General features: G+C 39.6%; 1 protein-coding gene and 1 long non-coding RNA gene across 5 annotated transcripts; one reads left to right on the top strand and one right to left on the bottom strand.

The window, feature by feature from the left end:
• Positions 1-460: 460 nt before the first annotated feature.
• Positions 461-25,889, top strand: sgsm1a (small G protein signaling modulator 1a). Of its 4 annotated transcripts, none has more exons than XM_031309024.2 (26): positions 461-536; positions 669-712; positions 7,166-7,241; positions 12,276-12,438; positions 12,725-12,877; positions 12,967-13,034; positions 14,048-14,193; positions 15,178-15,315; positions 15,584-15,708; positions 16,259-16,326; positions 16,486-16,649; positions 17,113-17,248; positions 17,349-17,492; positions 18,050-18,179; positions 18,685-18,749; positions 18,898-19,043; positions 20,040-20,168; positions 20,257-20,439; positions 20,772-20,843; positions 21,089-22,252; positions 22,383-22,507; positions 23,545-23,627; positions 23,755-23,864; positions 24,022-24,118; positions 24,573-24,740; positions 25,075-25,889. In XM_031309024.2, exons 1-26 carry the CDS (start codon positions 518-520, stop codon positions 25,161-25,163), a joined length of 4,005 nt encoding a protein of 1,334 aa, XP_031164884.1. In that variant the 5' UTR covers positions 461-517; the 3' UTR covers positions 25,164-25,889. The 4 variants fall into 4 exon arrangements, with proteins under 4 accessions (XP_031164884.1, XP_031164883.1, XP_031164886.1 ...); XM_031309023.2 differs by having other exon boundaries at positions 21,026-22,252; XM_031309026.2 differs by lacking the exon at positions 17,349-17,492.
• Positions 3,172-3,962, bottom strand: LOC116056715. The gene is made up of 2 exons (XR_004106639.2): positions 3,730-3,962; positions 3,172-3,466 (listed from the first exon to the last, which is right to left on the bottom strand). It is a non-coding gene; the product is annotated as an uncharacterized LOC116056715 (long non-coding RNA).
• Positions 25,890-27,373: the final 1,484 nt, after the last annotated feature.

Here is a 27,373-nt window from a genome sequence, read left to right as displayed (position 1 = left end):
TAGGATTTTGTCTACCAGTATTTCCTTATCTGGACCACAAGATGGCGTGAAGATATAGGCCTAGTGTTTCCATGTCAGGGAAACCTACAACGAGCACATGACTCCTATCTCCATGTATTATAATTGATATGTCCCTGTTGGTTTTTCTAACTGTATTGACTATCTTGATAACATTTGTGTGGAGATAACATTACAATAAGTAGATCACGGCATTATGACTTTTTAGTCAAACTTATTCACATTGAAGTTTAATTTGAAAGATGTGGACGACTATTCTTAATGTACAACTATATCTAATGGAGATCATACTCTGATTTTAATGTTATAAATCTGTTTTTGCTTTAATTATAAGCCTGTTTCATTGACATTTGTACCACCCGATGGAAGCGCTGCATGTGCCTTTAAGAGGCGTGTGCAAGAGGAGGTGGAGTTGTGTGATCCACATCGCAGGGTAGGCTACAAGCATCACTCAGCTGATGGGAGGGGTGCTGCTTGCAGACAGGAGGAGACAGGATCCATGGCAACAAACATGGCAGGTGGGATCAACAAAAAAATATGAGGATAAATCTTTCTAAATTCTGTTTGTTTCTTTTGACAATATAGACTATGCGAAGTTGTGACATATTGTAAAAAATGTCCTGTGTGGGACTGTTTGTGCTGTGTTTCAGAGGCAGAGACCCGTCAGCGGCTGCTGCGCACCGTCAAGAAGGAGGTGGGTGTTTTCAGCTCAGCAGTTATCGGAAAAACAAACACGTTGGTTTGTATGAAGCTGTGTAATAGTTCATCCTGTGCACAGATAGGTGATCCCTAACAAACATCTGTATTTAGACCTACTGATGATGACACCTGAGATAGGCTAAATGGCATGGATGCTCATCTGAATCGCAACCTCTTTGAAAATATTTTAAAACAAGCCTATACCAAATATTAGAACAAGAATAGCAGTCTTTAAAGTATTGTTTGTTTTTTTCCTTTAAAAATCCTTATATCTTAATCGCTGTTGCCTGTTTATGAGTGTTCGTGCTGCAGCTCTGTAATTATTCGGGTGGAGAAGCAGCATGAAGGAAACAGATTGTCTGTAGTCAGTGTTTGTGGTGTTTATGGGAGAGCAAACCATCAGCCTTCTGGTGGTTATTCACACAAAGTGTGTGTGTGTGTGTGTGTGTGTGTGTGTGTGTGTGTGTGTGTGTGTGTGTGTGTGTGCGTGTGTGCGTGTGCGTGCGTGTACGCGTGCATGCGTGTATGTGTATATGTGTGTGTGTGTGTGTGTGTGTGTGTGTGTGTGTGTGATGCATATAATGAGTTAAATTGTGTTGAGTGGAAACAAATATGGAAGAGGCTCTGGTGGTTTGTTGAGCTGGTTTTCAGCACTTTATGTCACTCATCATCATTTGAGGTTACTGCAGTAAAACAGAAGACCAGAGTTCAGCAGAGATCAAATGAGATATTGCTACCATTTAGTCTGTCTGACATTCAAACCTTGAATGAGGTTCATCCTTGTGAATGGTCTTTTTCAGAAAGATTACAGGAGTCTTTTACTGTAGATGTTAGGTACCAAACTCTGGAAGAAGGACATTGACAGTTAATGAATGCTTGCATAAAGATCTCAGGTGATATGTGTAAAAATGTCACACATCATTTCACATAGAAACAAATAGTGGTGATGCTGAGATGCAATTTGTATGAGCATCCATTTGGAGGAACAAGATGATTTGTTAACTTTTTCTAATGGCTTTTTTTTTCCTATAGTAAACAGATTTTTACACCAGCTTAATAATCATTTTCTGGACCTGCTTATTATGGCTTAATCATCTTAATACATTTAGGTGGCCTGCTGTGCTTACTGTTATTCTAGTGAAACTACCATACAGCGTTTATCTGATATGAAGGGTTGAAGTTCAGTACTTTTGGATTGTAGCTGTCAAAAATTCCAAACAAAGACAAATATTCGGGAGTTTTTATGTGCACTTAGACCACAGGGTTGGGTTGTACTAGCTATTCATAAATCCATCATTAAGTTTGTTCTTCACACGTTCTTACAACTAGCTAATTTCAAACTAGTGATTTACTAAATCAGATTACCATTGAAAAGAAATGCCTGAGTAAAGACTTTATAGTAAGCTGGCTCTAAGATAACTTACAACAAAGAATACCTCGGGGTGACCTCCATCTCGCCCAGCAGAGAGTGCGCCCCATGTAGGCTGAGTCCTTGGCAGCAGCCTGGGTTCGAACCCAACCGACGGTGTCTTCAAGCTATCCTATCAATTAAAGGCCATAAAAGCCCAACAAATAATCCTTAAAAAATAAATGGTATTAGGGGGCGAGAGATATATTACACTTACCAGACAATCCTTTGTAAATGTATGAATCTATTTTGCTTAAATATGCATAAATGGAAAAAACGTTATTGGCATAATGTTTTGTAATTTGATGTACATTGTGTTTTTTTTGTTTATATAAGTTTATATCATTATTTAACAGCATTTTGATCAAGTGTCAGGTCAGTCTATGTTGACTAAACTGATTTTACTCTTGTATTTAAACTGGCTTACTGAGCCTAACTTATACTGTATATTAGCTTTGTCAGATCAGGTCCGTTAGCTACCCAACAGTCACGTGGTTACCTGACATTTACTGCGGGTAAATATTTAGTAGCCTAATCATTTCTATGTAAGAACTTATGTTAGTTTGTGTGGTGAAACCTGTTTTAATTTGGGATCTGTTGCATTAAATCTCCACTTAGTAACTGTTAACACTTTTGTTATAATTGGGTTTAGTTTAAACTAAAGTACTTAAACTCTCCACTGAAACCCATAATTATAATAAGAACATTATTTAAGTATTCACTGCAATGTGATTGAATATTTTAAAGTTGAGCCAATTCAGGTTCAAACTAACTAACTATAATACATCCAATGTATTGGAGATAGAGCATAGTTAATTCATTTTTTTTAATTAACATCAGTTTGGCTGATATGTGTGCCACTACAGTGTGTCTACATTTACCTAAAGTAGTGTTTACTTTACTGTTGAGGTTTTTGTTACCCTCTGTTTGTTCAGGGAAGGTTTTCTCAAAATCAACAGTAGTTTTAAAGGAGCAGAGAGTGTTACTCATTCATTTTCCTGGCCAGATTTATCCCAGTCTAGACCACTTTGTTTAACATACTTCTGTTAACAACTGATGGATTTATTTCATTAGTTTAATCTCAGATATGCCTCATAAATTGCAAGACTTTATTTCTGACAAAACAAAGAAAAGAAAAAAATCACATCCTGGATCTTGTGAAAGGAGGAATGAAAGGACTTTGGTTTGAATTGTTTTCCTCCGAGAACTGTTAGCAGTCTTATCAGTGGAACCCAGACCCTTTCCATGATTAAACCTGCCTCCTGTGTGCTGATATGGTCTCACTGGGATTCACTGACAGTGGGTCTTTTACTGTTTACCGCAAATGAAGCTTGGTGGAGTCTGTGGATGGAAAACACAGTATGATAGCTCACTTTATTCACAGACAGCACTTCATGAAAATCAGCATTAATCTAGATAAGTAAAAAAAAAAATATATATAAAAATATATATATATATATATAAATATATATATATATATATTTCCCATTAGCTTATAATTATTATTACTCTGTGTGGGTTATGCCATATGGTATCTCTTTGCTGCGTGTTCTCACACTCTCTTTGACCAGCTGGTTATGTGCCACCAGTCTGCTATGATATACCTGGATGTGGGCCATTATCCAGAGAGCGCAGGACGTCTGTGGCAACAGAATTATCTTCTGGCACAAATTGGTTTGAATGAGATCTCTTTTTTGCCTTAGCTTTGATACAGAACCCCTCTCAGTCTGTCTCCATCTCTTTGTCTTGCTCTGATCGTGCCTCTGAATTGTGTGCTCCTCCCTCTGTCTTTTGTATATCACACATACACACAAACCAAACACACACCTGTGTTTGCTAAAGGAGAGAGAGAGAGAGAGAGAGAGAGAGAGAGAGAGAGAGAGAGAGAGAGAGAGAGAGAGAGAGAGAGAGAGAGAGATGCACCATTTACTTTGCTGTGTGCTTACTCAGGATAAGGTTTCAGGCAGTGGAGTGTAAGATAATCCACCAGTCTTGTTCTGTAATTTAAGTTTAATAACAGAAATCATCAAATATTGTTGTCAAAGATACTGATAGAGATTATTACTATACTATTCTACACTGGTTGCCCTTTCTAGGCAAATGCATTCATAATCAGGTATTTGGTTTATGGATGAGATAGGATTACCTGGCGAGTTTGTACACCACTTATAATCAAACTGAACTGCAAGGTGCTGTTGGCATGACGGATAATTTTAATACTATGCAGCAGTTTTATGGTCAACCTCAACTTGGGGTTATACTGTATGTGTCATGTTAAAATTAATTCAGGTCGAGGCCCAAAGTTCACTCACAAAACTATCTTACCACAAGGTTGAGCCAACATGGGCAAGTAGTCCTCAAAGTGCTCAGAAAAAAATGAAAATTTAACATCTACAGTTCCATGACAACTGAAGAAAATCATGTGACGTGATCAAAAGCTTCAGAACAGCTTCTGAATGGACCCTGTGGTGAGCAATTGCCTTGTCAACTCTTCCAGGCAGGCATTGTTGTGGTTGCATTGGCTTTGTGGTGGAATCATGTCTACTTTATTGGTTGATCAGTCTGCTGATTCATTATTAAATTGTTATTCAAATAATAGTTTTAATTTTAACTTTAAGTCAGAAGTGTAGCTCTATGCATGGATTAACATGCATAACCAATTATACATTTTTTTTAATCTTCATGCCTCAGTGGCCACAGAGATGATAAATAATGAAGGGTGGATGTTAATGTTTGGGGGGCTTTCTCTTTGTCTCTTATTTCTTGGATCTGCTGTTGCAGGTGTTAATTGGAATACTTTGAGGATATTTTATCACTCTGGCTGATGCCTTTAGGCTACAGTGGTTAGTTCAGAGCAGATTCATCAAGCTTTGCTGCTACAGAGACGTTTAATGGTTGTCACATCATGCACATTGTTTTATCTGTAAATTCTAGGAAAAATATATTTTGTCATGGCGTTTTTTAGTAGATATGGCTACTCTAAATGATATATTTTGTGTAAATGTGTGCTTTATTAATACCAAAATAACACACTAGGACTCTAGGTAGCAGGGTGATAAGTGAAACGACGACAGCAAAGTATATCGAGATATTATTAGTTACTGTAGTTGGGGAGCGTGCAATAATCTTTGTTTATTTCAGTGATGAATGAATTTTGTTGACGCATATTCTTAGGCGGAGGTGATCCACTGTGAGACACGTGCTGTCTCCATAGAAACCTGCAGGTAGTCTGAGCTTAGACACTTCACCATATGAATTCCCCAAAGGCCTGATCTGTAGCCCACATAAAGAGATGAGAAAAACACAAGCGCCTGCGTCCTCAAGTTGGCAAATGAATCAGTTTCCTGTATGTCAGGTGCACTCAGAAAAACAATTGGTCATATAGTCCCCTGCTGTGTGTGTGAAGGCTTTATATAAGTGTGATCGTGAGCGGAGCGGGTGTGCATCACATCAGACTGGCACTCTCTGTTGTGTTGGCAGCATGAATCATTTCTATTGATGCTGAAGATAATGCTACTGATGCGAGAATGTCAAATTTGCGTATTGACTGCTGTCTAATTAGTAAATGTTTTTTATATAAATGTTTTTTTCACAAGTGAGAGGATCTCATCTTGCATTAAGAGTGAGGGTGCATTCAGTGCTCAGTGGGCAGACTTTCCCAAGCACTGTCACCAAAAAACAAGTTGTTCTCTGCTTCACAGTTAAATCTGAAATTTTTGGCTTAATGGTCTGTTTTATGGTTCTCCCTTTATTCAGGTGTTGCTTTTTGGAAAATAAACTGATGGATGTGTATTAATTTACATGTGTGTTTAGTTAATTGTTATACTTACAAGTAGGTTTGGGCATCATATACTACTTAACTTACATCACAGTACATCTTCCACTGAAAGTTACAGGTTATATTATTTATCTGTGTACAGCAAGTAAACTAGATATTAAAATTATTGGTCCATAAAATTGAGCCGTAGTGGAAAATCTAACTCTATTTTCCGGAAAGTTTTATGATCAAGCTGTAAATATCAAACCATGAAAAATAATATTGTTAGACAGCTGGCTGCTTCTTGACCACTGCTTCACAGAGATAATATTTATTCACGGTAACAAAGGAATGAATCAATGTGCAGATTGGAAAAACATTATTAAAATAGAGCAGAGGGAACGTAAACCACTGGAGCGTATAGCTGTGTGTGTGTGTGTGTGTGTGTGTGTGTGTGTGTGTGTGTGTGTGTGTGTGTGTGTGTGTGTGTTTGTGTGTGTGTGTAAGGTGAACTACGCAGTGTAAAATGGTTGTTGTGGACAGACTCATTTCAGCAGGAAATTACAGCTATCTGCATGGCTGTGTCCGGAGGTTGATTTTCCCCATGCAGATTGCAGAGTGGTGCCCACACAGGGGGATGTCTCCATAGCCACCGAAGGGATTGATTTATCAGTCTTCTTAACTATTGGTCTGTAGTTGTTGTCAGGCCAGCGGTGAGAGGGGCACATTGCCGTGACAACAAAACCAAATTAATGAGTGTTACCTTGTGAGCATGTGTGTGTGTGACCTACTACATTTGTTTTTAAAAGAAGTTGTGTTTGCATGAATAGGATGTCATCAGCAACAAAATCAATCGTTCCCACCGAGGATAATAAAACTGTTCAGGAAAGGTGGTCTGCGATGGATGAAAGCCCCTACCCTCCATTTATTTCCCCCTCCCCACCCCCACCCCTAAATGTACCACCACCATTTCCCAGTAGAAGTCCTTTGGATGAGAGCTGGTGACTCATCCACTAACTTAACATGCACTCTTCCCACTCAGTCTTTCTCTTCCTCTTAACTTTTCATCCCAGTTTACCCCTGAGCCCTGCTTTCTCTTCCAATCATTTTACCCGCTTTTCTCATACACATTTTTCAAGTTTTTATAAATTCTCATAATTATACTCTGAGATATTTTTGTAATACTCTTACCAACAAGCCCCTCACAGACTGTGTGTGTATGTGTGTGCCAGTTGTGGCATGTTAATGAATGAGTCATCGAGCATCTGCCATGTCATTGACAGGTGAAGCAGATTATGGAGGAAGCCGTCACCAGGAAATTTGTTCATGAAGACAGCAGCCATATTGTGTCCTTTTGTGGTGAGTAACCAAACATACAAATGAATCACACGTCTTTTGCTCATTTATAACCTCTTCAGCTTTAACAATTCTGCAACACTGAAAATAGCCTGAGCGGTTTCTTTATTGAATCATTCCTGATAGTCTGTTTTAGTTACTTGTATCACCTTTATATTGTAGTCTTGAATCGGTTACCTTACGAGCACCTACTATTTGTAGGTTACTATAACTATTTTCTGATTAATTTTAACCTGGTGATTTTCTTTCTCTACAGGAATTGCTTTGTTTATCTTTACACTAATTGCTTACATTTCTATTGATCTCTTTTTCATTTTCATCATACTGTCATTTATCTATTTAGCCTTGGTCACAAGTGATTTTACATGAAATACATCTAACTTTATTAGTCACCAGACACAATTAAGTACACTCTGCAGCCATCTTAAGAAGAGAAGGTTACTCACAAATTCACTCAGAGTCAAATGTAAAGTTAGAGGTTTTACTTACCCTTCCAGTTCTCCAAGTAGACAGCAATAATCCTTCCTTGTTGCTTGTGGGAAAGCAAAAAAAAAAGACTGTAACAGAACCAAATGAATGTAAACAAAATGGGCATGAATAGAACAAGAATTATTCACAACAATCATTTGCATACAGAAATATTCTTAACAGTAATATACATGCAGTAGTATCTTACTTGACAACACCAATCTTAGTGGAGGGTATTGAATAAAGTAGGTGCTCCTTATTATTGGATTAGTTGTTCTATAAAAGATATCTTTTTCCAACAACAAGAATATGTTTGCGTCATGCCCTTTTTTAATAGGGAAGGAAGTTGAGATTTTAGCTGCTATATTAAATACAGGCCGTCAGATCATTAACGTGAAGATCCACATCATCGGCATAACTTTTGTGTATGTAAGTGTATAATTAGTGTGATTTACAGACATTAGACATTTAAAGTTCAATCTTTCACCAAATGTTATTGTCCTTGCCTCCAAATGGCACTAACAGAGTGCAGCATGATTACTGTGAGAAACACGCTGCCCACATGCAGGTGCTCACACTCGTCAGATGTCTGGCTCAGTTCAGAGCTGTAATCAATAGCGAGATATATTTGTGGATTTCCGTGTGAATAAAATTATTCTCATCTTGCAGAAAATGTGATATTTTTACTAGCTGGAAGCCATGCTTGCAGACTAAGACTGCTCCTTACTTATATGATGAGACTGTCAGAAAGTCATTGAAATGTAGGAAAATGTATTTATAAGTGAACAGTGATAAAACCTTCCCTTGACAAAGACTCTTATTACCATGTAGAAAAATCGTGCGAATAAGTCGTTCATCTTACCGCTGGGTAAATATATGGAAGAAGGTGCACCAACAAACATACATGTTAGGTCTCAGTAGGCCTGTCGGCTCCGTATTGTTATTGCTTAGTGTGGCGATGGGCGACACCACTATATTTAGTAACAAACAGTGAGAACTAGTTAGTGTAAGACACACTTTCACCAACTGTTGTCAGAACACATAACACACACAAAGACTACTGTCAAAGTGACCCACAACTTAATATCATCATTTCACACACATATGAGCTCAATAAAAACAACAACAACAAATTGAATCTAAATAGTCTAATTAGGCAGAAGTTCAATGTGAGTCCCACGTTTCTTGCCGCAATCAAGTCTATGTAGAATCTGTTTTGTGTGAAGTAAGATCACTACCTCATGATATCCAAGTATTTTTGGAAGGTTGTGAAAATAATTAGTTATGGAACACCGATTTTTATTATAGTGTGTATGTGCTTTATGTGTTTCCATTAGTACTTTCATGTCTGTGTGTCATCACTATTCTTGGCCTGCAGTGTGGACATTATCCGTTGGATCATCTAACAGCCTATTTTAAATGCTGCTGGTCAGCCCGAGGCTATCTCTCTTCTTATATTACAATACGCCCCAGTGGACGGGATGGTAGTAGTAGAAGATGACCCCTACCCTGAGTCAAGATGCGCCCCCCATGCCCCTGTTTTGTTGTCAATCAGCTTCCTCCTCCTCCTGACTCCTCCTGTGATCCTTATAGTGAATCTTGTTGCTACACATCCTCTTTCAGCTGTGTTCTGTTTAGAGATTAGAGTGAATGGAGGATGGGAGAGGAGCACGGCCAGCTCACCGGGGAGCAATTAACCTCCACTATCATGGCTGCTTTGATGGGCTGCCCAGGCCTGAGTCTGAAATGTAGACGCTGTGGAGGGAATGTGTGTCAGAAAGCCACCGTTGACTGGAGTTATGAAGCAATGAAAGTAGCACAGCAAAGCTAAAAAACACAGTAGTTTTATTGATAGATTTTAAAATCAATGTATTTCCTTGATTGAACTGTCCTTAGGTTACCCATCTACAAATTGCACTTTCTTTCTTTCTCCCTACGATGTGTTAAAATCCTCACTTTTTACAGTACATCAATCAACACAGGTCAAAACAATTCTTTTAAAAGGCACTCTGACTAATTTGATGGGAGTGAACAGATTTGAATCACTTTATTTGATTTGACCTTTAGAAATGCACCTGAAGCCACAGCAACCTAATTAAAAAGTCACCTCCACTTTTGCATGATGGTGGCACTAGAGCTTTTGAATTTGCAAACAGATGTGTTGAAAACGTATGTATCTACTTTGCAATTATGTTTATGGTCAGTAAAGTACAACTCACATATTTTTCTGTTGTAGCTACAAAAATAATTTGCATGTCGCAGCTAGATGGCATTGACATTTCCAATGTTACCAACGAGTCTTTCATTCTGCTTGTACAAAACATATTTTAAAGTACAACAATGTTTGCCTGTTTCCTTTAACCAAACAAAGACTGTACTTGGAAATAACATGTTGTCTTGCCAACATGACCAAAAAACGAATTTGACTTTGATATAATCTATCTAGAAAAATGTTAAATGATAGAAAAGAAAAGAATATTGGAAGTAAATGTGAATGAAACTGGTGGTGAAGCATCATACATTTCGGGCTGCAGCTAATGGCTGTTTTTATTGCTGATTAATCTAGCAATTACTCAGCCATCAACTGATTAATCATTCTGAAATGTCAAAGCCATGACATGAAAATAAGCTGCAATTGCTTACATATCAGAAGCTGTAATCAGTAAATGTCTGTTTTTATCATAGTAGATCAATAACACAAATGATAAATATCATATCAATAAATTAATTTATTGACTAATCATTTCAGCACTGCCGCTGTTAAGACTGTTGGTGCCTTTGGCTGCTGTGAGTAAAGTATGGGTCAGTCTCTGTCCAAGAGTCTCTTAATGCACTCAGTTGCCACAGATACAGGATGATTAGAGGCAATTTACTGTGTTAGCTGTTTGTACCAGGAAGGACCACACAAAGGACTGGTCCTACTGACATAATGCTCATTTTGTTGTCACTGCTGTTTGTAATTATTGTTGTAGGGAAATGGTTCAGATACATTTCATTACAGAATAACACAACATGTTTCCTGTTCCATCTGCCTGCCTTGTGTCTCATACTGAACCCTTTATGTTTATATTTATATTTACTCTACAGTGAACAAATTTTCATCCAGGTGTAGGATAAACAAAGTATTGTTTGTAACATTGCCACTAATTCCGTTGTTCATTTCAGAGTTTTCAGAACTGCGGAGACTGCGGATAGACAGTAGCTCTCAAATGGTTTAAAGGTTTGGGCGTTGCTTTCTTTTGCACTTTTGCCATCTGAGATTAGTCAGCCGAAACGATGAGAGTAAAGAGGATGAATTATATTTGGAGACCTTTTAATGTTACGCTTTGTTCTGACATTTAGCTTCTTGCTCTTATAATGATGTGGAGGAAAACAGCAGCACAGAGAGATAAGGAGCAAAATGCAGGAAGAGAGGGAGATCAGTGAAGATGGACACATTTTAATAAAAAGAAAACTGAAAGTTGATGTCTGTGATGACACTGTTATTCCCCGGGTGGAAGTAAAATCCTGTTAACAGCAGTGACAGAGAAAGTGACAGATGTACTGAAAGATAGGATGGAGGCAGGATAGAAGCTTTGAAGGAGTGAGGATGATGGAAAGAGAGAGAGATCGTGATGCTGATGAGCTGCCGCCACCCCTCCCTCTGCTCGTCTCTCCCAGGGCTCGGTAGCTCCATCAACAGGGGTTGCCATGGCAGCACCAGCCTTCCCCCTGACCCCATGTGAACAGAGCCACGGGATTAGTCCTGAAAGAGAACTCAAATGTCAACACAGCTCCAAGCTCTGCCACGTAGGCCTTAGAGAGAAGGGTGTCTGTTTTTCTGCACAGTGGAGTGATGTGCAAGTGTGTCATCGTGTCATGGACTTGTGTCCACAATCCATTTAGCAAATAGGCTTTAACCTTTAACCTAGCAATCAATGAACACAAAACACTGCTCCTAAAAGTCTAGTAGAATGGTTTTATTATGTAGCCAAAACATACACAACACACAATTCAAGATATATATGGCACCAGTTGCCACAAGCTTAATTTCATATTTAAATGCACAGTGTCTAAAGATATGTACACATATACACTTCATTAAACACATAAATATAGTAGATATGGACTGTGCAGAATTGCGGATGGTGATAAAACTCACTTGACATCCGACATGTTGTGCATTGTTGCTATTGTATATTGTGCCCGGACTCCCTGGAAAGCAGTGTTGACACTAAGTGGATTATCCTGGTTAAATAAAGTTAATTAAATTGAAGTTGATGTATGACATGCTAAGACAAATACAGTATTTTGTGCCACAAAACTGCACACAGAACCAATATGTTTTATTTAATTTTTTTACCAATGATTCACCTAAATATTTTTTGTTTATATGGTACTGTTAATGGCGACTACATCATATCTGTTTCCATCAAAATAGACCGAAAGCAGAACATTTTGAAAATACGTGTTATGTTCTTCTTTACACAGACTGACTGACTGACATGGGATGTGCATTCTTACTTACTACAGTATTAGTAAAGTACACTTAGGTAACTTTTTTCCAACCACGTGTTTGTGTCCACACAGCTGCAGTGGAGGCATGTGTTCTGCATGGGCTGAAACGGCGAGCAGCCGGCTTTTTGCGTAGCAACAAGATAGCTGCACTCTTCATGAAAGTGGGGAAGAGCTTCGTCCCAGCTGAGGAGCTGTGTAGGAAGGCCCAGGAGCTTGAGCAGATCATCGAGACAAAGTGAGAGACACACATGTCACAGCTCGTTCTCACACATCACAGTAGACTTCAAAGCTTACATCAAAGCCTTGTGTGAGTGAAGGCACTGAAAACAAATAGCTGTCTGCTTACTTGAAGGGCTATTTTTATTATGAGAAGCTTCTAAATAATTCATGTTTATGAGCTTCTATGAATCATGAATCACTGATGCTATTAGTGTCATGCAGGTGCAGTTTTACTTAATGGAATTTTGAAACCATGGTATACTTGTTTTGTTGATATTAAAACTTGTGACTCTCTCCTGCAGACGAAGTCAAAGCTTGCAAAGTCAAGACAGCCTTCGCAAGATGCCCCGACTGCCCAGCCTCACCCAACAGGGAGTCAGGAACCTGTGGATCCGGACGGCTCTATTTGACAAGGTGCTGGACAAGATTGTCCTCTACCTGGTGGAGAACAGCAGGTATGTTGAGAAGGGTAAATAAAACGGCAACTTTGTGCTACAGGAACTCTATGTCCCCTCAAAATCCCCCTTTCACATTTGTCTTTTAGTAAATACTACGAGAAAGAGGCTGTTCTAATGGACCCTGTGGATGGACCTATCCTTGCTTCTTTGTTAGGTGATTATATGTGACATTGCAAGCATTTGTGTCTTTCAATGTAATCTAGCAACATGTGCCACGCTGGTCGGGGCTCATTGTTTACATCAAATTGTGAGATCATGGTGGTCTTAGATATAAGTTTAGCACATTTAACACATTTAACATTTCAGTACACAAGTTGTTGCTGGACCAGTATCCTATTCAAGGACATTGTGGTACCCCCCCACCCCCACCCCCTGCACTGCAGTGTTTGTTTCAGCTAACTTCAACTCTTGACCAGAGGAGGTTTTAGACTGATACAAATAGCGCTGACAGGCTAACCTGTAGAGGTCCATGCTGCTGCAGCAGGGACATGATCCCTTACCAGTTTCCACATTTATTGTATAATTGGGGCCGAGCCAGAAGCACTGCTGCTGTGGGCCAAATTTGGGTCTCAGCAGGCACCTTGATCAACTTGCTAGTACCTTTACCTTTATATTAGGCTGTCTTGGTATAATTCTGTACCCTAAAGCATGATTCCCAACCAAGAGAATCACAAAATAAATCGGACAAGGTCGTGAATTGATTAACAAGACAGGAATACAGAAAAAAACTTATGCCACACAAAATTATGTTTATATTTTGTTTTGTTTTATTCTCATCTTTGCTTTTTGTTTGTGAATTATTAAATAATCCTGCACCTTCAAGTCCCTGGGGAAAAAAAGCATTGCGACTTGCGCAACCTGTAATGAAGGGTAACAAGTAGACAAAACTTATTTTAAGGGTTACAAGCCAAACATCTTGGGAGCTACTGCTCTAAACTATTATAAAAGTATTTTGTACTTATATGGTGGATCGAAAGGGAGCCCATCTGAGGCCTATTATGGTACATCTCTGAAAAATCTACCTTTTATTACAAAAATGTACTCCTTCTATTCCTCTATTTTTGAGTGTGCTCATTGATTTTTAAAATAATCGGATGCTGATCACTGGTTAACGAAATCTTATAGCTAGTGTCTGCACTATGTAACTGTTCACCTTCACTGTGACAGTTGGACCTTGTGCTTTGGAGTACACTAAGATGAAGACAGCAGACCACTTCTGGACAGACCCGTCTGCTGATGAGTTGGTGCAAAGACATCGCATCCATGGGGGCCACTGCAGACAGGATTCTCCCACTAAGAGGCCTGCACTGTGTGTGAGTATTAAAACTTGTGATAGATGAACATGCAGAATTAGTGCCAGGCTCCGTTTATTTTTTCCCACATTTCTATAGCAGGCAGAGTTTTAGTTGGCGCGTCTGATCCTTTTCATTCCCTTCTGAGATGCTGCCTGTCTGATTGGAGAGGACCTGCTAAGATTACTGCATGAAGTAAAGCCCAGCGTGTCCCAGGAGAAAGAACAGGCAGTGTATCTGAGACCTTCACACTTGTTCAGTCTTTATCAGTAAGGCTGGGTATTGATCAAAACATTTTGATACCGTGAATTTCATACCGGTTCCTGAACAATACTTTTTTCAATACCAATTTTATAAAATCCATTTTAACAAGAAGAAATAACGTTGCACATTACGGTAGATTTGTTATTTTAGCTCCTTTACACCTATGAGAAGCCTCTCAAAATACAACAACACACACACGTGAGTGTTTTTCCTGCATGTCTCTACAACGTTAGACAGCCAATCACCAGCATTATTAGATCTTGGTAGAAGCATGCTGCATGCTTATTGGCTCACTGACGCTGATGAGATTTACTCCTTAGGTATTGAAATTTGGTATTGAATGACAAGGCCTTTTTCGATACTCGATACTATGGAGGCAATTCGGTCGGTGCCTAAAAGTATCGAAGTTCGGTACCCAGTCCTATTCTTCAGTGAACCAGGTCAACTCGGCCTATCTTACAGCACCAAAATGCTCTTTACTGTTGCGTGGTGATGCATATTTGTGTGTGTGTATTCCAAGCAAAAGTAGACTGGTCTTTGGCATCAGGAACAAGGGAGAGTGCACTGGTGCACATGAATTAATCTTTTCTTGAGTCAAGTGGAAAAAAAGATCTTATTTATGAAAAATAACTATACTGTGACTGGCAAGCTGTAGTTTATTCTGCAAAGATAGTCCTCAGTTTAGCACTGGTTTACGATGATGGATCTCTGGTTGATATATTTTATGTCTGTGGGATGTAGATCCAGAAGCGGCACTCCAGCAGCAGCATGGATGAACGCCCTTCCCCCTCGCCATCAGCTCGTGAATATGTGGAGTCGCTGCATCAAAACAGCAGGGTGACCCTACTGTTTGGCAAAAACAATGTGCTTGTACAACCGGTAATTGTCTGATGCCTCTTAATCACTTATAGATTAGTGTCGCATTGCCAGACCTATCTCCACAGCATTGTTTCAGCGCTGGAGTATGGTCTGGAGTATGCTGCAATAGTTGTTTATGTGTGCTATTAATGTAAATTTATGCTCAAGACTGCCTTACTTAGCATTTTCATCTCCACCAACAATGCAGTCTTCTTCAGGCTTATATACTGATATTTCTTACTGCGGTTATTGCATCAAATGAATACATCCATCCTTGTGGTTGTTTCAGAGGGACGACATGGAGGCTATCCCAGGTTACCTGTCTCTGCACCAGAATGCTGATCTCATGACCCTGAAATGGACACCGAACCAGCTCATGAATGGCTCTGTTGGAGACTTGGACTACGAACGCAGGTGCGAAATTATACAGCTGCAAATGGATTATGATTATGGTGATTGTGTCTGTCTACGAAGCCTGCCTTCTCATGCAATAATATCTAACATGTAAACACTCTGACATATATCTTTTTTGTGTAAATTGTGTTACTGAATAATGCAGTGTTTTTGTGTGTGGCCCAGGGGCTCAGTATGCAGAGTCAATGCTGCTGATCTGATGAGGCTTGTTTTCAGCACACCAGCAGCCAGCAGATGGTTTATTGACTGAGACACTGTCAGACATCTCTCAAACCTGCAAATCATGTTATGTTCCTGTGCCTGTGCATGGTTCCTCTCACCCAAAAAATGGATTATTGCATTAACTAACTCTGCTCCTGCTCGTCTTTGAGCACCCTCCCGGCTACTCTCTTTATTAGCCATAAAATTAACGTTCCTTGAAATTTTGATTCACCCAGATTCACTTTCCCTATGGATTTGCTTTTCACTGTTAGCTGGTGATCCACCCGGTGTGCTAAGACTAGTCTGGGTTGTTATTTTGTTCACAAGTATTTGATTTAATGTTTTTCAGTGTATACTGGGACTATGCCATGACGATCCCTCTAGGGGAAATAGTTTACTTGCACTGTCATCAACAAGGTGGGTCCTCACAAACCTTTACCATTATACCACAATTTTAACTCTGTGTTTGCGTGTTATTACTGCTTTTTCTATCACTGTCTGTATGTAATCACAGCTGATAAATACAATGGCATGAATAATCAAACAAAGAAATCGTCTTCTGTGTATCTCCTGCAGTTGACAGTGGGGGGACAGTGGTGCTGGTCAGTCAGGATGGGATCCAAAGACCTCCACTTCGCTTCCCCAGAGGAGGCCACTTGCTCCAGTTCCTCTCCTGCCTGGAGAACGGCCTGCTTCCCCACGGTCTGCTGGACCCTCCACTCTGGTCCCAGAGGGGAAAGGTCAGCACAGAAGGTCTTTCTTTAAAGTCGCTCCCTGGCTTCATATCCAGGACACAAATTATGCATAAAAGGGCTTTCTTCTATTAAAAGAGCACTAAAATGCGAAATCAGCCTTATCTGATCAATAAATCAATAAAAACACATTTTGAAATGGATGCGCTGCGTGGTTGTAATATTGGTTGGAGTGATAATGATGAATGCATAGCTTATTGTTCTGTCTGCACAACCACACAAAAAGTGTCTACTTAAATGAGTGGATGTTAATGTTGGACTGTGAGTAGCTTTGTATCTGCAGCTAAACAGAATAATGAAAACCACCCCCGCATGTTCAGCCACTATTAATAAGCTTAAGCATGCAGACACTCATCATCTTTAGCTCACATGGATGGCTTAGTTAGGCTTTAATGGTTGAGAATTTGTTGTTGTCTGCATTAGTTTAATATCAGTTATATTATCATCGCAGGGGAAGGTGTTTCCCAAGCTGCGGAACAGGGTTCCTCAGGGATCTGGATCCTCAGACTCGGTCTCGGATAAGGAGGAGGACGAGGCCACAGACTATGTCTTCCGCATCCTCTTTCCAAACAGCCAGTCAGAGTTTGGTGAGATTCCCTCTAGAGAAGCAAATAGATATGAGCAGCGCCCACAGGCCTCTCTAGATTGTTGCAGTTTTATGAAAATGTTACTCGTTGTTTGTTACAGTGACTATAACCCATCCTCCCCATCTGACTTCCTCCCTATCCCTTCAACTGGGCGGACAGGCCCCCTCGAAAACAGGGACCCTGGTTGTACCCAAGAGGTCCTGCAGCTGTCCTGACGAATCCCCCTCACTCACAGGAAGCAGCTGTAACACTGTCACACCTTGGCTCGTCTGTCCTTCTGTCAGCTTGCTTTAACTCTCTGCATCTAATATCCTCCTGGCCTGTCCTGCGCCTTTGGCAAAATTTATTGAAGTGTCTCGTTATTAAAGCCCCTCCCACTCCCTGCCACCCCTTGTCACCTTTTTTTACTGCATTACAGCGCAGTAATCTTTTAACAGCTGATGGGTGGATAACTGATTGATCGAATATGATTCATAAATTGAGAAAGGCTCTTGCTCAATTGATCTTTCTCTTTATACAATAATACTGTAATTGAATATGACGACTTCATGCTTTCAAATTGCGTACACTTTTTTGTTATGCTTTATCTTTGCTCTAACAGGAATCAAGCACAAACCAATCATACTATTTCTGAAGTGCCTTTAGCAGACACAATTAATGAGCATAATTCTGCTTATGCAAAGTGTTTCCAGCTGTGTTCAAATCATCTAAGTGAAAATGTAATTGTTGTAGATAGCCTGAGCAGCATAATGCTTTTTAAGTGACGATGACGGTGTGTGTTTGTGTGTGTGCATGTTGCAGTGAGTCCTCCAGACTTGATGGATCAGGGAGCTACAATGTGGCATCCCACTCTCAGGAAGTCCTCGTGTTCCTCTTGTTCTCCGGGGAGCTTCTCTGATGCGGCGACGCCCAAGGGGTGCAACCATGAGAGGTGAGAGATAAGTACGCTTCAAGCTACACTGAGTTGCATTACTTTGTTACAGGGAAACTGCTAAAGACACAAAGACACAAACCGAACATCCCTCAGTGTCGACCAGAAATCCTCAACAATATAGACGGAACTGGGAAAGGAGCAAAGATGCAAGAAGCCTAGCAGTTACCCAGAAGACAATTATGTGACATTTACCACACTGACATGAGAATGTGTTTGGAAAATGAGGTGATAAGCCATGCAGATAAAATGGTTGAAGGCTATGAAAAAGGCAAGCCTCTGGGCCAATTTGTTCTCTATGGCAGCTCAATAGGTAATAATTTCAATGATAAAGGGTTAGACATAACACTGTAATTAACTCTACATTAGATACAGTATCTCAGGACAATATGAGAAACTTGTCATGCACTAGGTGATTAGTTTAATAATAGTCTTTTAAGGAAAGAGAAGAAAAAAAGTGTTTCCTCCCTGAAAGTGAAATGCTCTGTGCTGTATCTTCCTGCAGGGCTCCTCTGAAGCTGCTGTGCGACAACATGAAGAATCAGATCATCTCTCGGGCTTTTTATGGCTGTATGTGATTCCTTATTGTTTACACTGAAAAGCTTTAAATATTGGTATATATTCATATTCACTATGAAGAAATGTGTTGGAAGTAGAATGTATATGTTATCACTAACATCTGCAAAGCCATTAGGTAATGAACTGTATTGTCAACCAGGGTTAGCATACTGCCGTCACCTGTCCACTGTGCGTACACACCTGTCTGCTCTCGTCAATCACGCCATTGTGGCGCCCGACGTGCCTCGTGATGCCTTCAAAGGACTCACCACAGACGTGTGGCAGACGTTCCTCCAGGACTGCACAGTAAGCATCGCTGGTGTCACAGCCCTGCAACACAAACTTCACATTGCTGCTGACAGTATGCCATACATACACACACACACACACACACACACACACACACACACATGCATGACCACTCCAAAGCTCTCTCTTTCACTCTTCTGCCTCATCCATATTCATCCTCTGCTAATCCTGTGGTTCACACCATTAGTCTCACACACATTTACATGTTTTATAAGCAAATATGTTTTTTTAAAACGGTTTGTTTTTTTGTAAATCATAATACTAATGGAAAATTTGATTGTTATTATGGTACCCACTCAGAAAAGTGACTCAATTAACTAAAACTGTGAAACAGTAGTTCGACAACAACAACAAAGGTCCACCTCCTTGATTTTTCCCTGAGCTTTCAGCTTCATCTCATGATTAGTGGATAGAGTTTGCTGTTTAGAGACACCTCAGTTGTAATCGCATGACCTATAAAAGATAAGTGTTTACATTTAAAAGGATTACTCTTTTACTATTTGTTTAAACCAAATACTGTATTAATGTATTTTCCTTTGAAGTACCCTATAAAACCGATAATCTGTATCAAAATGGAACATATATGGAGAGACACAACATAACACTTTAAATGCTAAATTAAACAATAGATTACTGGTTAGTAACAGCAGTGGACAGTTGTTTTTGATCTGGACATTACTTACATATGAATGTGTTTTTCATTTATCTTACTGTAAAGTAAATAAAAAATATTGAGCACATACATGATGTATAATAGAGGTTGGGAGAAGCACCAGTGCCTGTATCCCCATCTACCACCCTCTTGGATGGATTAATCATTACCTGCATTGACAGTAAAAGCTACTCTGTCTACAGGCTGCCATGTTGTTAATGCTGTTGTTTTGAAGCACTATTGAATGTTAAAAACATGAAGGTAGAGATAATTGTCTTTTTAAATGAAGGGGAAAATCCAAAGATTGATCAAAAACAAGTACTTTTGTCTTGCATCTTCAGGCATACGAGGAGAAGGAGCTGCTTCGTCTGGTCTACTTCGGTGGTGTGGACGCCTCGCTGCGTAAAGAGGTGTGGCCTTTCCTGCTGGGTCATTACCAGTTTGGAATGTCAGAAGCTGAGAGAAAGGAGGTTTGTAGTTTCCACAATTACGGCTTTGCGTCCAAAGCATTTTCAAACTGAACCACTGAAACCTCTGATCACTTCCCCCTCACCCCAGGTGGATGAACAGGTCCGAGTGTGCTACCAACAGACCATGCGTGAGTGGCTCGGCTGCGAGGAGATTGTCCGCCAGCGGGAGAAGGAGCAGCATGCTGCAGCATTAGCAAAGTGTTCCTCTGGAGCGAGCATGGACAGCTCCAGTCAGAAGATGATCCACCACAACTCCACTGTCAGCAATGAGGTGAAGCAGTAACACACACTTATAGGTCTGTAGCTTTCTGTTTTATAAAACATCTGAATATAAAAGACATGGACATTTATCAGGCTGAGAAAGTCTGAATAAAATATATTGTTTGCATTATGGCAAATGTCGAATCCAACATTTTTGGAGCTTGACCCATGCTTGGATCTTTTTACCATTCTTTTTCCTGCAACTTTACAAAATTGCAATACTAAGTCTCCAGAGTACCCCTTTGATGTGAGCACAGAACATGAGCTAATGTATGATAAGATTGCATATAAAAAAACATTTTTACATAATAATAACTTGGCCTAAATATCTTTATTACCCAGTCCCAGTCCCCCCAGAGCTCAGACAGGCAGAGTCTGGCTCGCCTGCAGAGTGACTCCAGCAGCAGCACACAGGTACCAAACACTCACCGCATTATAACCTGCATAGATGGTCTTTTAAAAATGGTCTTTCAAACAAACTAAATGTCACTTCTGTTAGAGTTTTTAGACTTCTTATATCCTAAACCTTAAGTAATGCATGTGATCTCAACTTTCTGAACCAATATTCCTTATCCCTGCATTCTCTTTCTTGCTAGTTCTTCACATCCTCACATCCCTTCCCCTGGAGTAGCCTGCTTCCCTTTGGCTTGTTCTTTCAGGTGTTTGAGTCCGTAGAGGAGGTTGATCAAATCGAGACGGAGCCCAAGAGCGAAGAGGCCAAACCGGTGCCAAAGATACCCAATGGAGCTCTGCAGAACGGGACAAGCTCTCCTGACTCCGGACATCCCTCCTCCCGTAACTTCTCAGTCACCTCCGGCCTGTCAGACGGCTCACTCACAGAGGACAGCACTGCACCTGATACAATCCCGAGATCTGCAGCTGTCCCTCAGGCGCCACAGAGCCCAGTCAAACCTGCAGGGGTAGAGAGTGAAGGTCTGAAAGGGGAGATGGGCAGCCAGGTAAAAGGTAAAGTTAAGAACAAGGAGGGGGAGGAGGAAGAGGAGGAGGAGAAAGCATCTGATGTGACCACAACTGCAGAAAATACCAAGACTGAGGGGCTGCTGAAGGCCAACAAAGACACAGGTCTGCAACCCAAAACACAAGAAGCAGTTGAAGAGTCTGGAGCAATTAAAACAGAGGGGCCCAAGTGTGTAGATAAAGATGCACTGGCAGACATTAAAGGAATGGAACCTTTAGAGTCAGGGGTAATAGAAAAGCAAGATGAGGATACTATGATGGTATTAGCAGCTGCTGCAGAATCAAAAGGAGAACTTGTTGAGCAAAGTCTTAAAAAAGAAGTAGAAGTGAGTATTGAGGAAACATCAACTCTCAAGAAAACAGAACCAAATGTGGAAAAGACGAAGGAAATGAATGAATCAAAGACAAGTAAACCACAAGAGGTTTTATTGGCAGAAAGGAGAGAAAACATATCCATTGATCCTGTGGCTCCCAAAGTTGAAAAGAACCTGGTTTTCTCAGTTAGACACTCGTCTCAGACAGATGAGGACCAGGTCATGACTGAATCTGATGAGTCTCCCTCAGCCATAATGATGGAGGACATACCCAAAGCCAAAGTTTCCATGATGCCTTGGAGCAGGAAGGGACGTTATGAAGCATCGTCTTTCTCTGAGGTCTCAGCTCCCCACAGCGCCCCCCTCAGGCTGGAGGACGAGCAGGGAGAGCCCTGTCCGGAGGGCATGGAGCCCATCCTGTGTGAGGAGCCAGAAATGGAGAGTCTTTACCCTAACTTTGACTCCCTGGTCAGGTCTGAAGACATAAAGAATGAAGCAACCTCTCAAGAATCTGCTGGGAGTACCTTCTCTGTATGCAAACATATTCTCATTTCTCATTTATATTCTTTTCTTGAATTCAAATTAATTTATGCTTGGGCAAAGCAACACAATCATGAGCGTGTTTTATCTATTCATTTATTTATTGTTTTGTTTGTTTCAGCAAGAGCTTTTGGACTTGTATACATTAAATCTGCATCGCATTGAAAAGGACGTCCAGCGCTGTGACCGGAACTATTGGTACTTCACTCCTGCCAACCTGGAGAAACTGCGCAACATCATGTGCAGGTAAAACACTAACAGCATCAGGGATGGAATACACTTTTACCCTTCTTCATATATACAGAAAATGGCATACCTCCTTTTGATGGCTGACAGCATGAAAGTAAATATGCTAATGAGTGTTTGGATTATAATAACTCCCATTCCCATCTTCATACCACGACATCCTAACCTTTCACTGCTTATCTTGTTCTTCTCTAAAACAAATAAATTTAAATAAAATAAATTTGAAAGGATAAGACCAGCAATATTCTCTATTTTTTCACTGTCAACAAATCCCATGATAAGGCCAAAACTTACAATGAAATGATCCTACTAACAAGTATTTTCTGCGTAGCCAAATCCTGATACAGCTTATTTCACTGTTTATTATTATTAGCTCTGTACCACAGACCTCCATTGTTAAAGAAAAAACAGTTAAAAACACTTCAATGAGCCATACTGTTGCACTGTGTGACATGTTGCTTCATTACAAAGAACAAGGGTACTGTAGTTTATTTTGAGTCCATCCCACATACACCTCCTGCTGTAAATAATCAGTAGAGCACCAAATCTGTTTCAATCCACAGCTGAAAATAGTCCCCAGCAACACCTTTTTGAATAACATTCACTAAAATCTACACTGTACAAGTAGCTGTTTTTAAAGATTTAGGTCTTCAATAGGAACAAATGGGCTTGGGGCTGATTACCACAGACATAATGTCAGGCTAATTCTTTAACAGTAATAGATACATTTTTCTCCCTAGTGCAACTCCACATACTGAAGGGCCGTCCATACTAGGAGAAATTAGTGCCCCTCCACCTATACCTGGGACCCCCTAGGACAAAAAAAATAAATGTATTTACACCTTAGAGAAGCCTAATCATTTTGCACTTCATAAGTAGTTGCCTTGGTAAATGGTGAATATTATTTAAAAAAAAGTATCCTCAGCATTGAAGAAAAAATTGCTAATACCGCTAAATCCTGAGCAGCGTATGACTCAGGATATGATAAAAACAGCCAAGGACAGTTGAGTTCACTTCTCTTGGTTGTATATTTACAGCTATATCTGGAGGCACCTTGACATTGGTTACGTACAGGGCATGTGTGATCTTCTGGCTCCACTTCTAGTCATTCTGGATGATGGTGAGTCAACACTGAATCACTTCTCAGCTCTGACGTGTGTGTATTTTTACAATTATTGATGGAACAGAGGACAGGTTTCCCACTCACTTTCTCACCCCAGCTTTCTCTCTTTGTTTCCGCCTTTCAGAGGCCATGGCCTTCAGCTGTTTCACTGAGCTCATGAAGAGAATGAATCAAAACTTTCCACACGGAGGAGCTATGGATACTCACTTTGCCAACATGCGCTCTCTAATCCAGGTAACACAGTATCAGTAAAGTCTTTACACATGCTGTAGCAGTCATGTATCGCTAAATCTATTCAATACCAACAAACACCCCAACTTTTTACACTTTTCCTTCACAACCCGTCTCGGTATTTATTTATTAAATTTTCTCTGATCTCCTCTCTGTGTAGATCCTGGATTCTGAGCTGTTTGAGCTAATGCACCAAAACGGAGACTACACCCACTTCTACTTCTGCTACCGCTGGTTTCTCCTAGACTTCAAGCGAGGTAAAGTAATGGCATGGTGCGAAAGAGCTTGTGCCAATTACAGAAGTAGGAGATTTACTCCTCTTTAAGCCCTGTCAGTGGTTGAAATGCCTGTCAACTTGTCAGCTTGCTAACAAGATATTTGTTTTTTTTAACTCTTGGAAAGGATTTGGAAGTCGGTTATATTTTTGGAATGCCATTCCTGGGAGTTGCTTATTAAATTACTGCCATGAACTGCAGCTGCATAGATAGGTTTTATAATGAATCAATCTTTGTCCTGAAGATTAAACAATGAACTTCTTTTTCTCAGCTCGGTATCTCAGTATATCCTTTCTCCCACCCCTGCAAACACCTGCTTTCACTCTTATCACTCTCCACTGATCACTCACTGACTTTCTGCAAACTTGCCTCCCACCTGAGCCCTCAAACACTGATTTAGTTCAACTCCCATTCCTTTATGTGATTTGTCTTGCAGAGCTGGTGTATGATGACGTGTTTGCAGTATGGGAAACGATCTGGGCAGCCAAGTATGTCTCTTCTAGTCACTTTGTCCTCTTCATTGCCCTGGCACTGGTGGAGATCTACAGGGATATAATCCTGGAGAACAACATGGACTTCACTGACATCATTAAGTTCTTCAATGGTAAAAAAAAAAAGCAATTGCTGCTGTGCAGCATACATTTTCACACATCTCACACAGCATACACATTCAGTCTGGAAGCAGACTACAACTTTATGGAGAGCAATACTAAATAGCTAGAGTACTACTTTAATTTGAATCCACTGGAACCTGATGTTTCACTGTTTAGCCAGTGTTTCTGAATGTCAAATTACAACCTATGATGAAATGATTTGCAAACTAGCTGTGACACGTCTGTTCAGATGTTCTCCAGACATTTGAGGAAATAAATCTGGCTATTTGTGTGGTTTGAAATAGCCAAAGTTATTTTGAACTTGCATGTTTCTTTGTCTTTCAGAAATGGCTGAGCACCACAACATAAAGAAGATTTTGACCATGGCCAGAGATCTGGTGTGCAAGGTGCAGATCCTGATAGAGAACAAGTGATTGTCCTCTTTGTCTTCTTTTTCCTTCCAAGTAAAGTGTGACCGGCTGTAGCAGCACAAGAGTAAATTACATCTGAGAACACGCTCTCTCTCTCTCTCTCTCTCTCTCTCTCACACACACACACACACACACACACACACACACACACACACTTTCACATTACACAAAGCCTTTACAATCACAGTTTGCTGCTATGAGCCTTATTGACTGTATCCACAATGTTGTTTGTGTTGTCAACAGGTGTATGAGAATATTATGCTTAATATTTGTCAGTATGTTAAAGTAAAAACAAATGTGTCTGAAAAAGCATTTCTTTAATTTCTAGATATTTTTGTCAGAAATCCCTTAAGTGTCAGTCTTAACCAGAGTGCACTTAATATTTTTGAGATAATGATGGTTTTAGTTGCACATTTCAAACCAAACTGTAGAGCTGAATTCCACCAGAGACTATATTTATGAGAGAGAAAAATACATTGTGATAATAGTTTATAATACTTATTTTAATAGTCAAAGTCTACACAATTAAACTTTAAACATATCAGGAAGTTACCCCCCTATTCCTACCCCTTAATGAAGGTAAGAATGTCAGCAGAATTTACTTTAATTACAACACCCCAAAATTAAATTACTTTTTACTAATGGAGAACAGTGGCTTGTAGTCCAGAATGTAACTCCAGTTCTCTTTAACACACAACATTAAGAATAATTTAGCTTTTAGCACCATGTCAGTGATTTAGCATCCAACAGTGTTTTTAAAGTTTTAATTGAACTGCCTTGTCTGCCAAATATTGTCTTCATTTGTTATGTGTGAATTGAAAAATGTGTTTAACTTATGAGGATTATATTATGTAAAATCATAACCTAATATTTAAGTGACTTACGGATGTCTGGGTCCTGTTTGTTGAATTAAGACAGCTTGAAAATGATTATGAATTGGGAAGATCAGATGACACAGTAAAAACAACATTTATTCACAGTGACCAGATAAAAGGTTTTGTGGGGCCACATTATTCAGATTCTTTACTGTGAGAATGACTTAAACAGAAAGATGAAAATGAAAAGTACAGATGATGTTATGAGGGAAACGGTATTTATGTTTTGGCAGATTTGGGGCTTGTGAGGACATACAATATATATGCTTTTTAACCCTAAATTAATACTAAAGTTGGCCCTCGGTTACCGACATTCATGCTTGTCAATCATTGCCTAAAACTTCACTCAGTTGGTCTTCAAGTGTTGTTTCATGAATGTGATAAGATAAATTGCTTTTAATATTGGTGTTTCTTTGTGAATGCTAACTGCTGTCAGAAAACCATTTTTATTTTAATTATTGTAACATTTATTTAGTATTTTATTTATTTATTCATTAATTTTCTCATTCAGATGCTGCTTTGTTTGTAAAGCTGATATTTTTTATTTTGTGGCCAGTTCTAAATGTGTATTGTGAAACAATCAAATTATATACTAAGAGTTCATATATATATATATATATATATATATATATATATATATATATATATATATATATATATATTAAATGGTATATGTTCTTATAATAAAACAATAAAAATGGAATCATCATTATTTTTCCAAAACATCTTGTAATGTGTATTTTACTCAATTTAATAAGGTGAGAGAGTCAGAAATATATCATGAAGGTAGAGGGTTTATGAACATCAAGATGGCAATGTCAGTCCGTCAGTCCACCTCTTTAGTCAAGAAAAGAGTCAAGGCGTAAATATCTCAACATCTATTGGGTGGATTGCCATGAAATTTGTACTGTCATCAAATCACAACTGATAATCTCCATTATTCTCCAAAATTGACAATCAATCACTATGGCACTTTTCCAAAATTCTCCATCTACTTGTAATCACTTGAGTTTACAGGTTGACTTTAGCCGCCCCCCACCCCCAGCTGGAGCTGCAGACAGTCCGTTATCAGCATACTCTTGCAGCTTAAGCACACTATTAGAATTATATTGTATTCAGCTGGTGCACCTGTTGTTAATACACTCTATGCTTGTGGCACAAGGCTAAATTAAGAGGGCGAACATGGAAATTATTACCATATAATTGTTATACTTGATTAACATCAGCATGTTAGCATCATTATTGGGTGGTGATGGCGCAGTGGATATGACACATGCCTTTGGTGTGGGATGCCTTGGGTCCCGGGTTCGAATCCCACTGCAATACATTAACCAATGT

Source organism: Sander lucioperca, chromosome 2 (assembly GCF_008315115.2).
Source record: "Sander lucioperca isolate FBNREF2018 chromosome 2, SLUC_FBN_1.2, whole genome shotgun sequence".
NCBI classification, from domain to species: domain Eukaryota; kingdom Metazoa; phylum Chordata; class Actinopteri; order Perciformes; family Percidae; genus Sander; species Sander lucioperca.
Note: the sequence above shows the minus strand (reverse complement) of the source record. Positions and strands in the feature narration are given on the sequence as shown.

Coding starts and splice junctions, on each gene's coding strand:
- sgsm1a (XM_031309023.2), top strand. Junction 13,035..14,047: donor TATCCTTGCTTCTTTGTTAG/GTGATTATATGT, acceptor TCACTGTGACAG/TTGGACCTTGTGCTTTGGAG. Junction 14,194..15,177: donor CTAAGAGGCCTGCACTGTGT/GTGAGTATTAAA, acceptor TGTGGGATGTAG/ATCCAGAAGCGGCACTCCAG.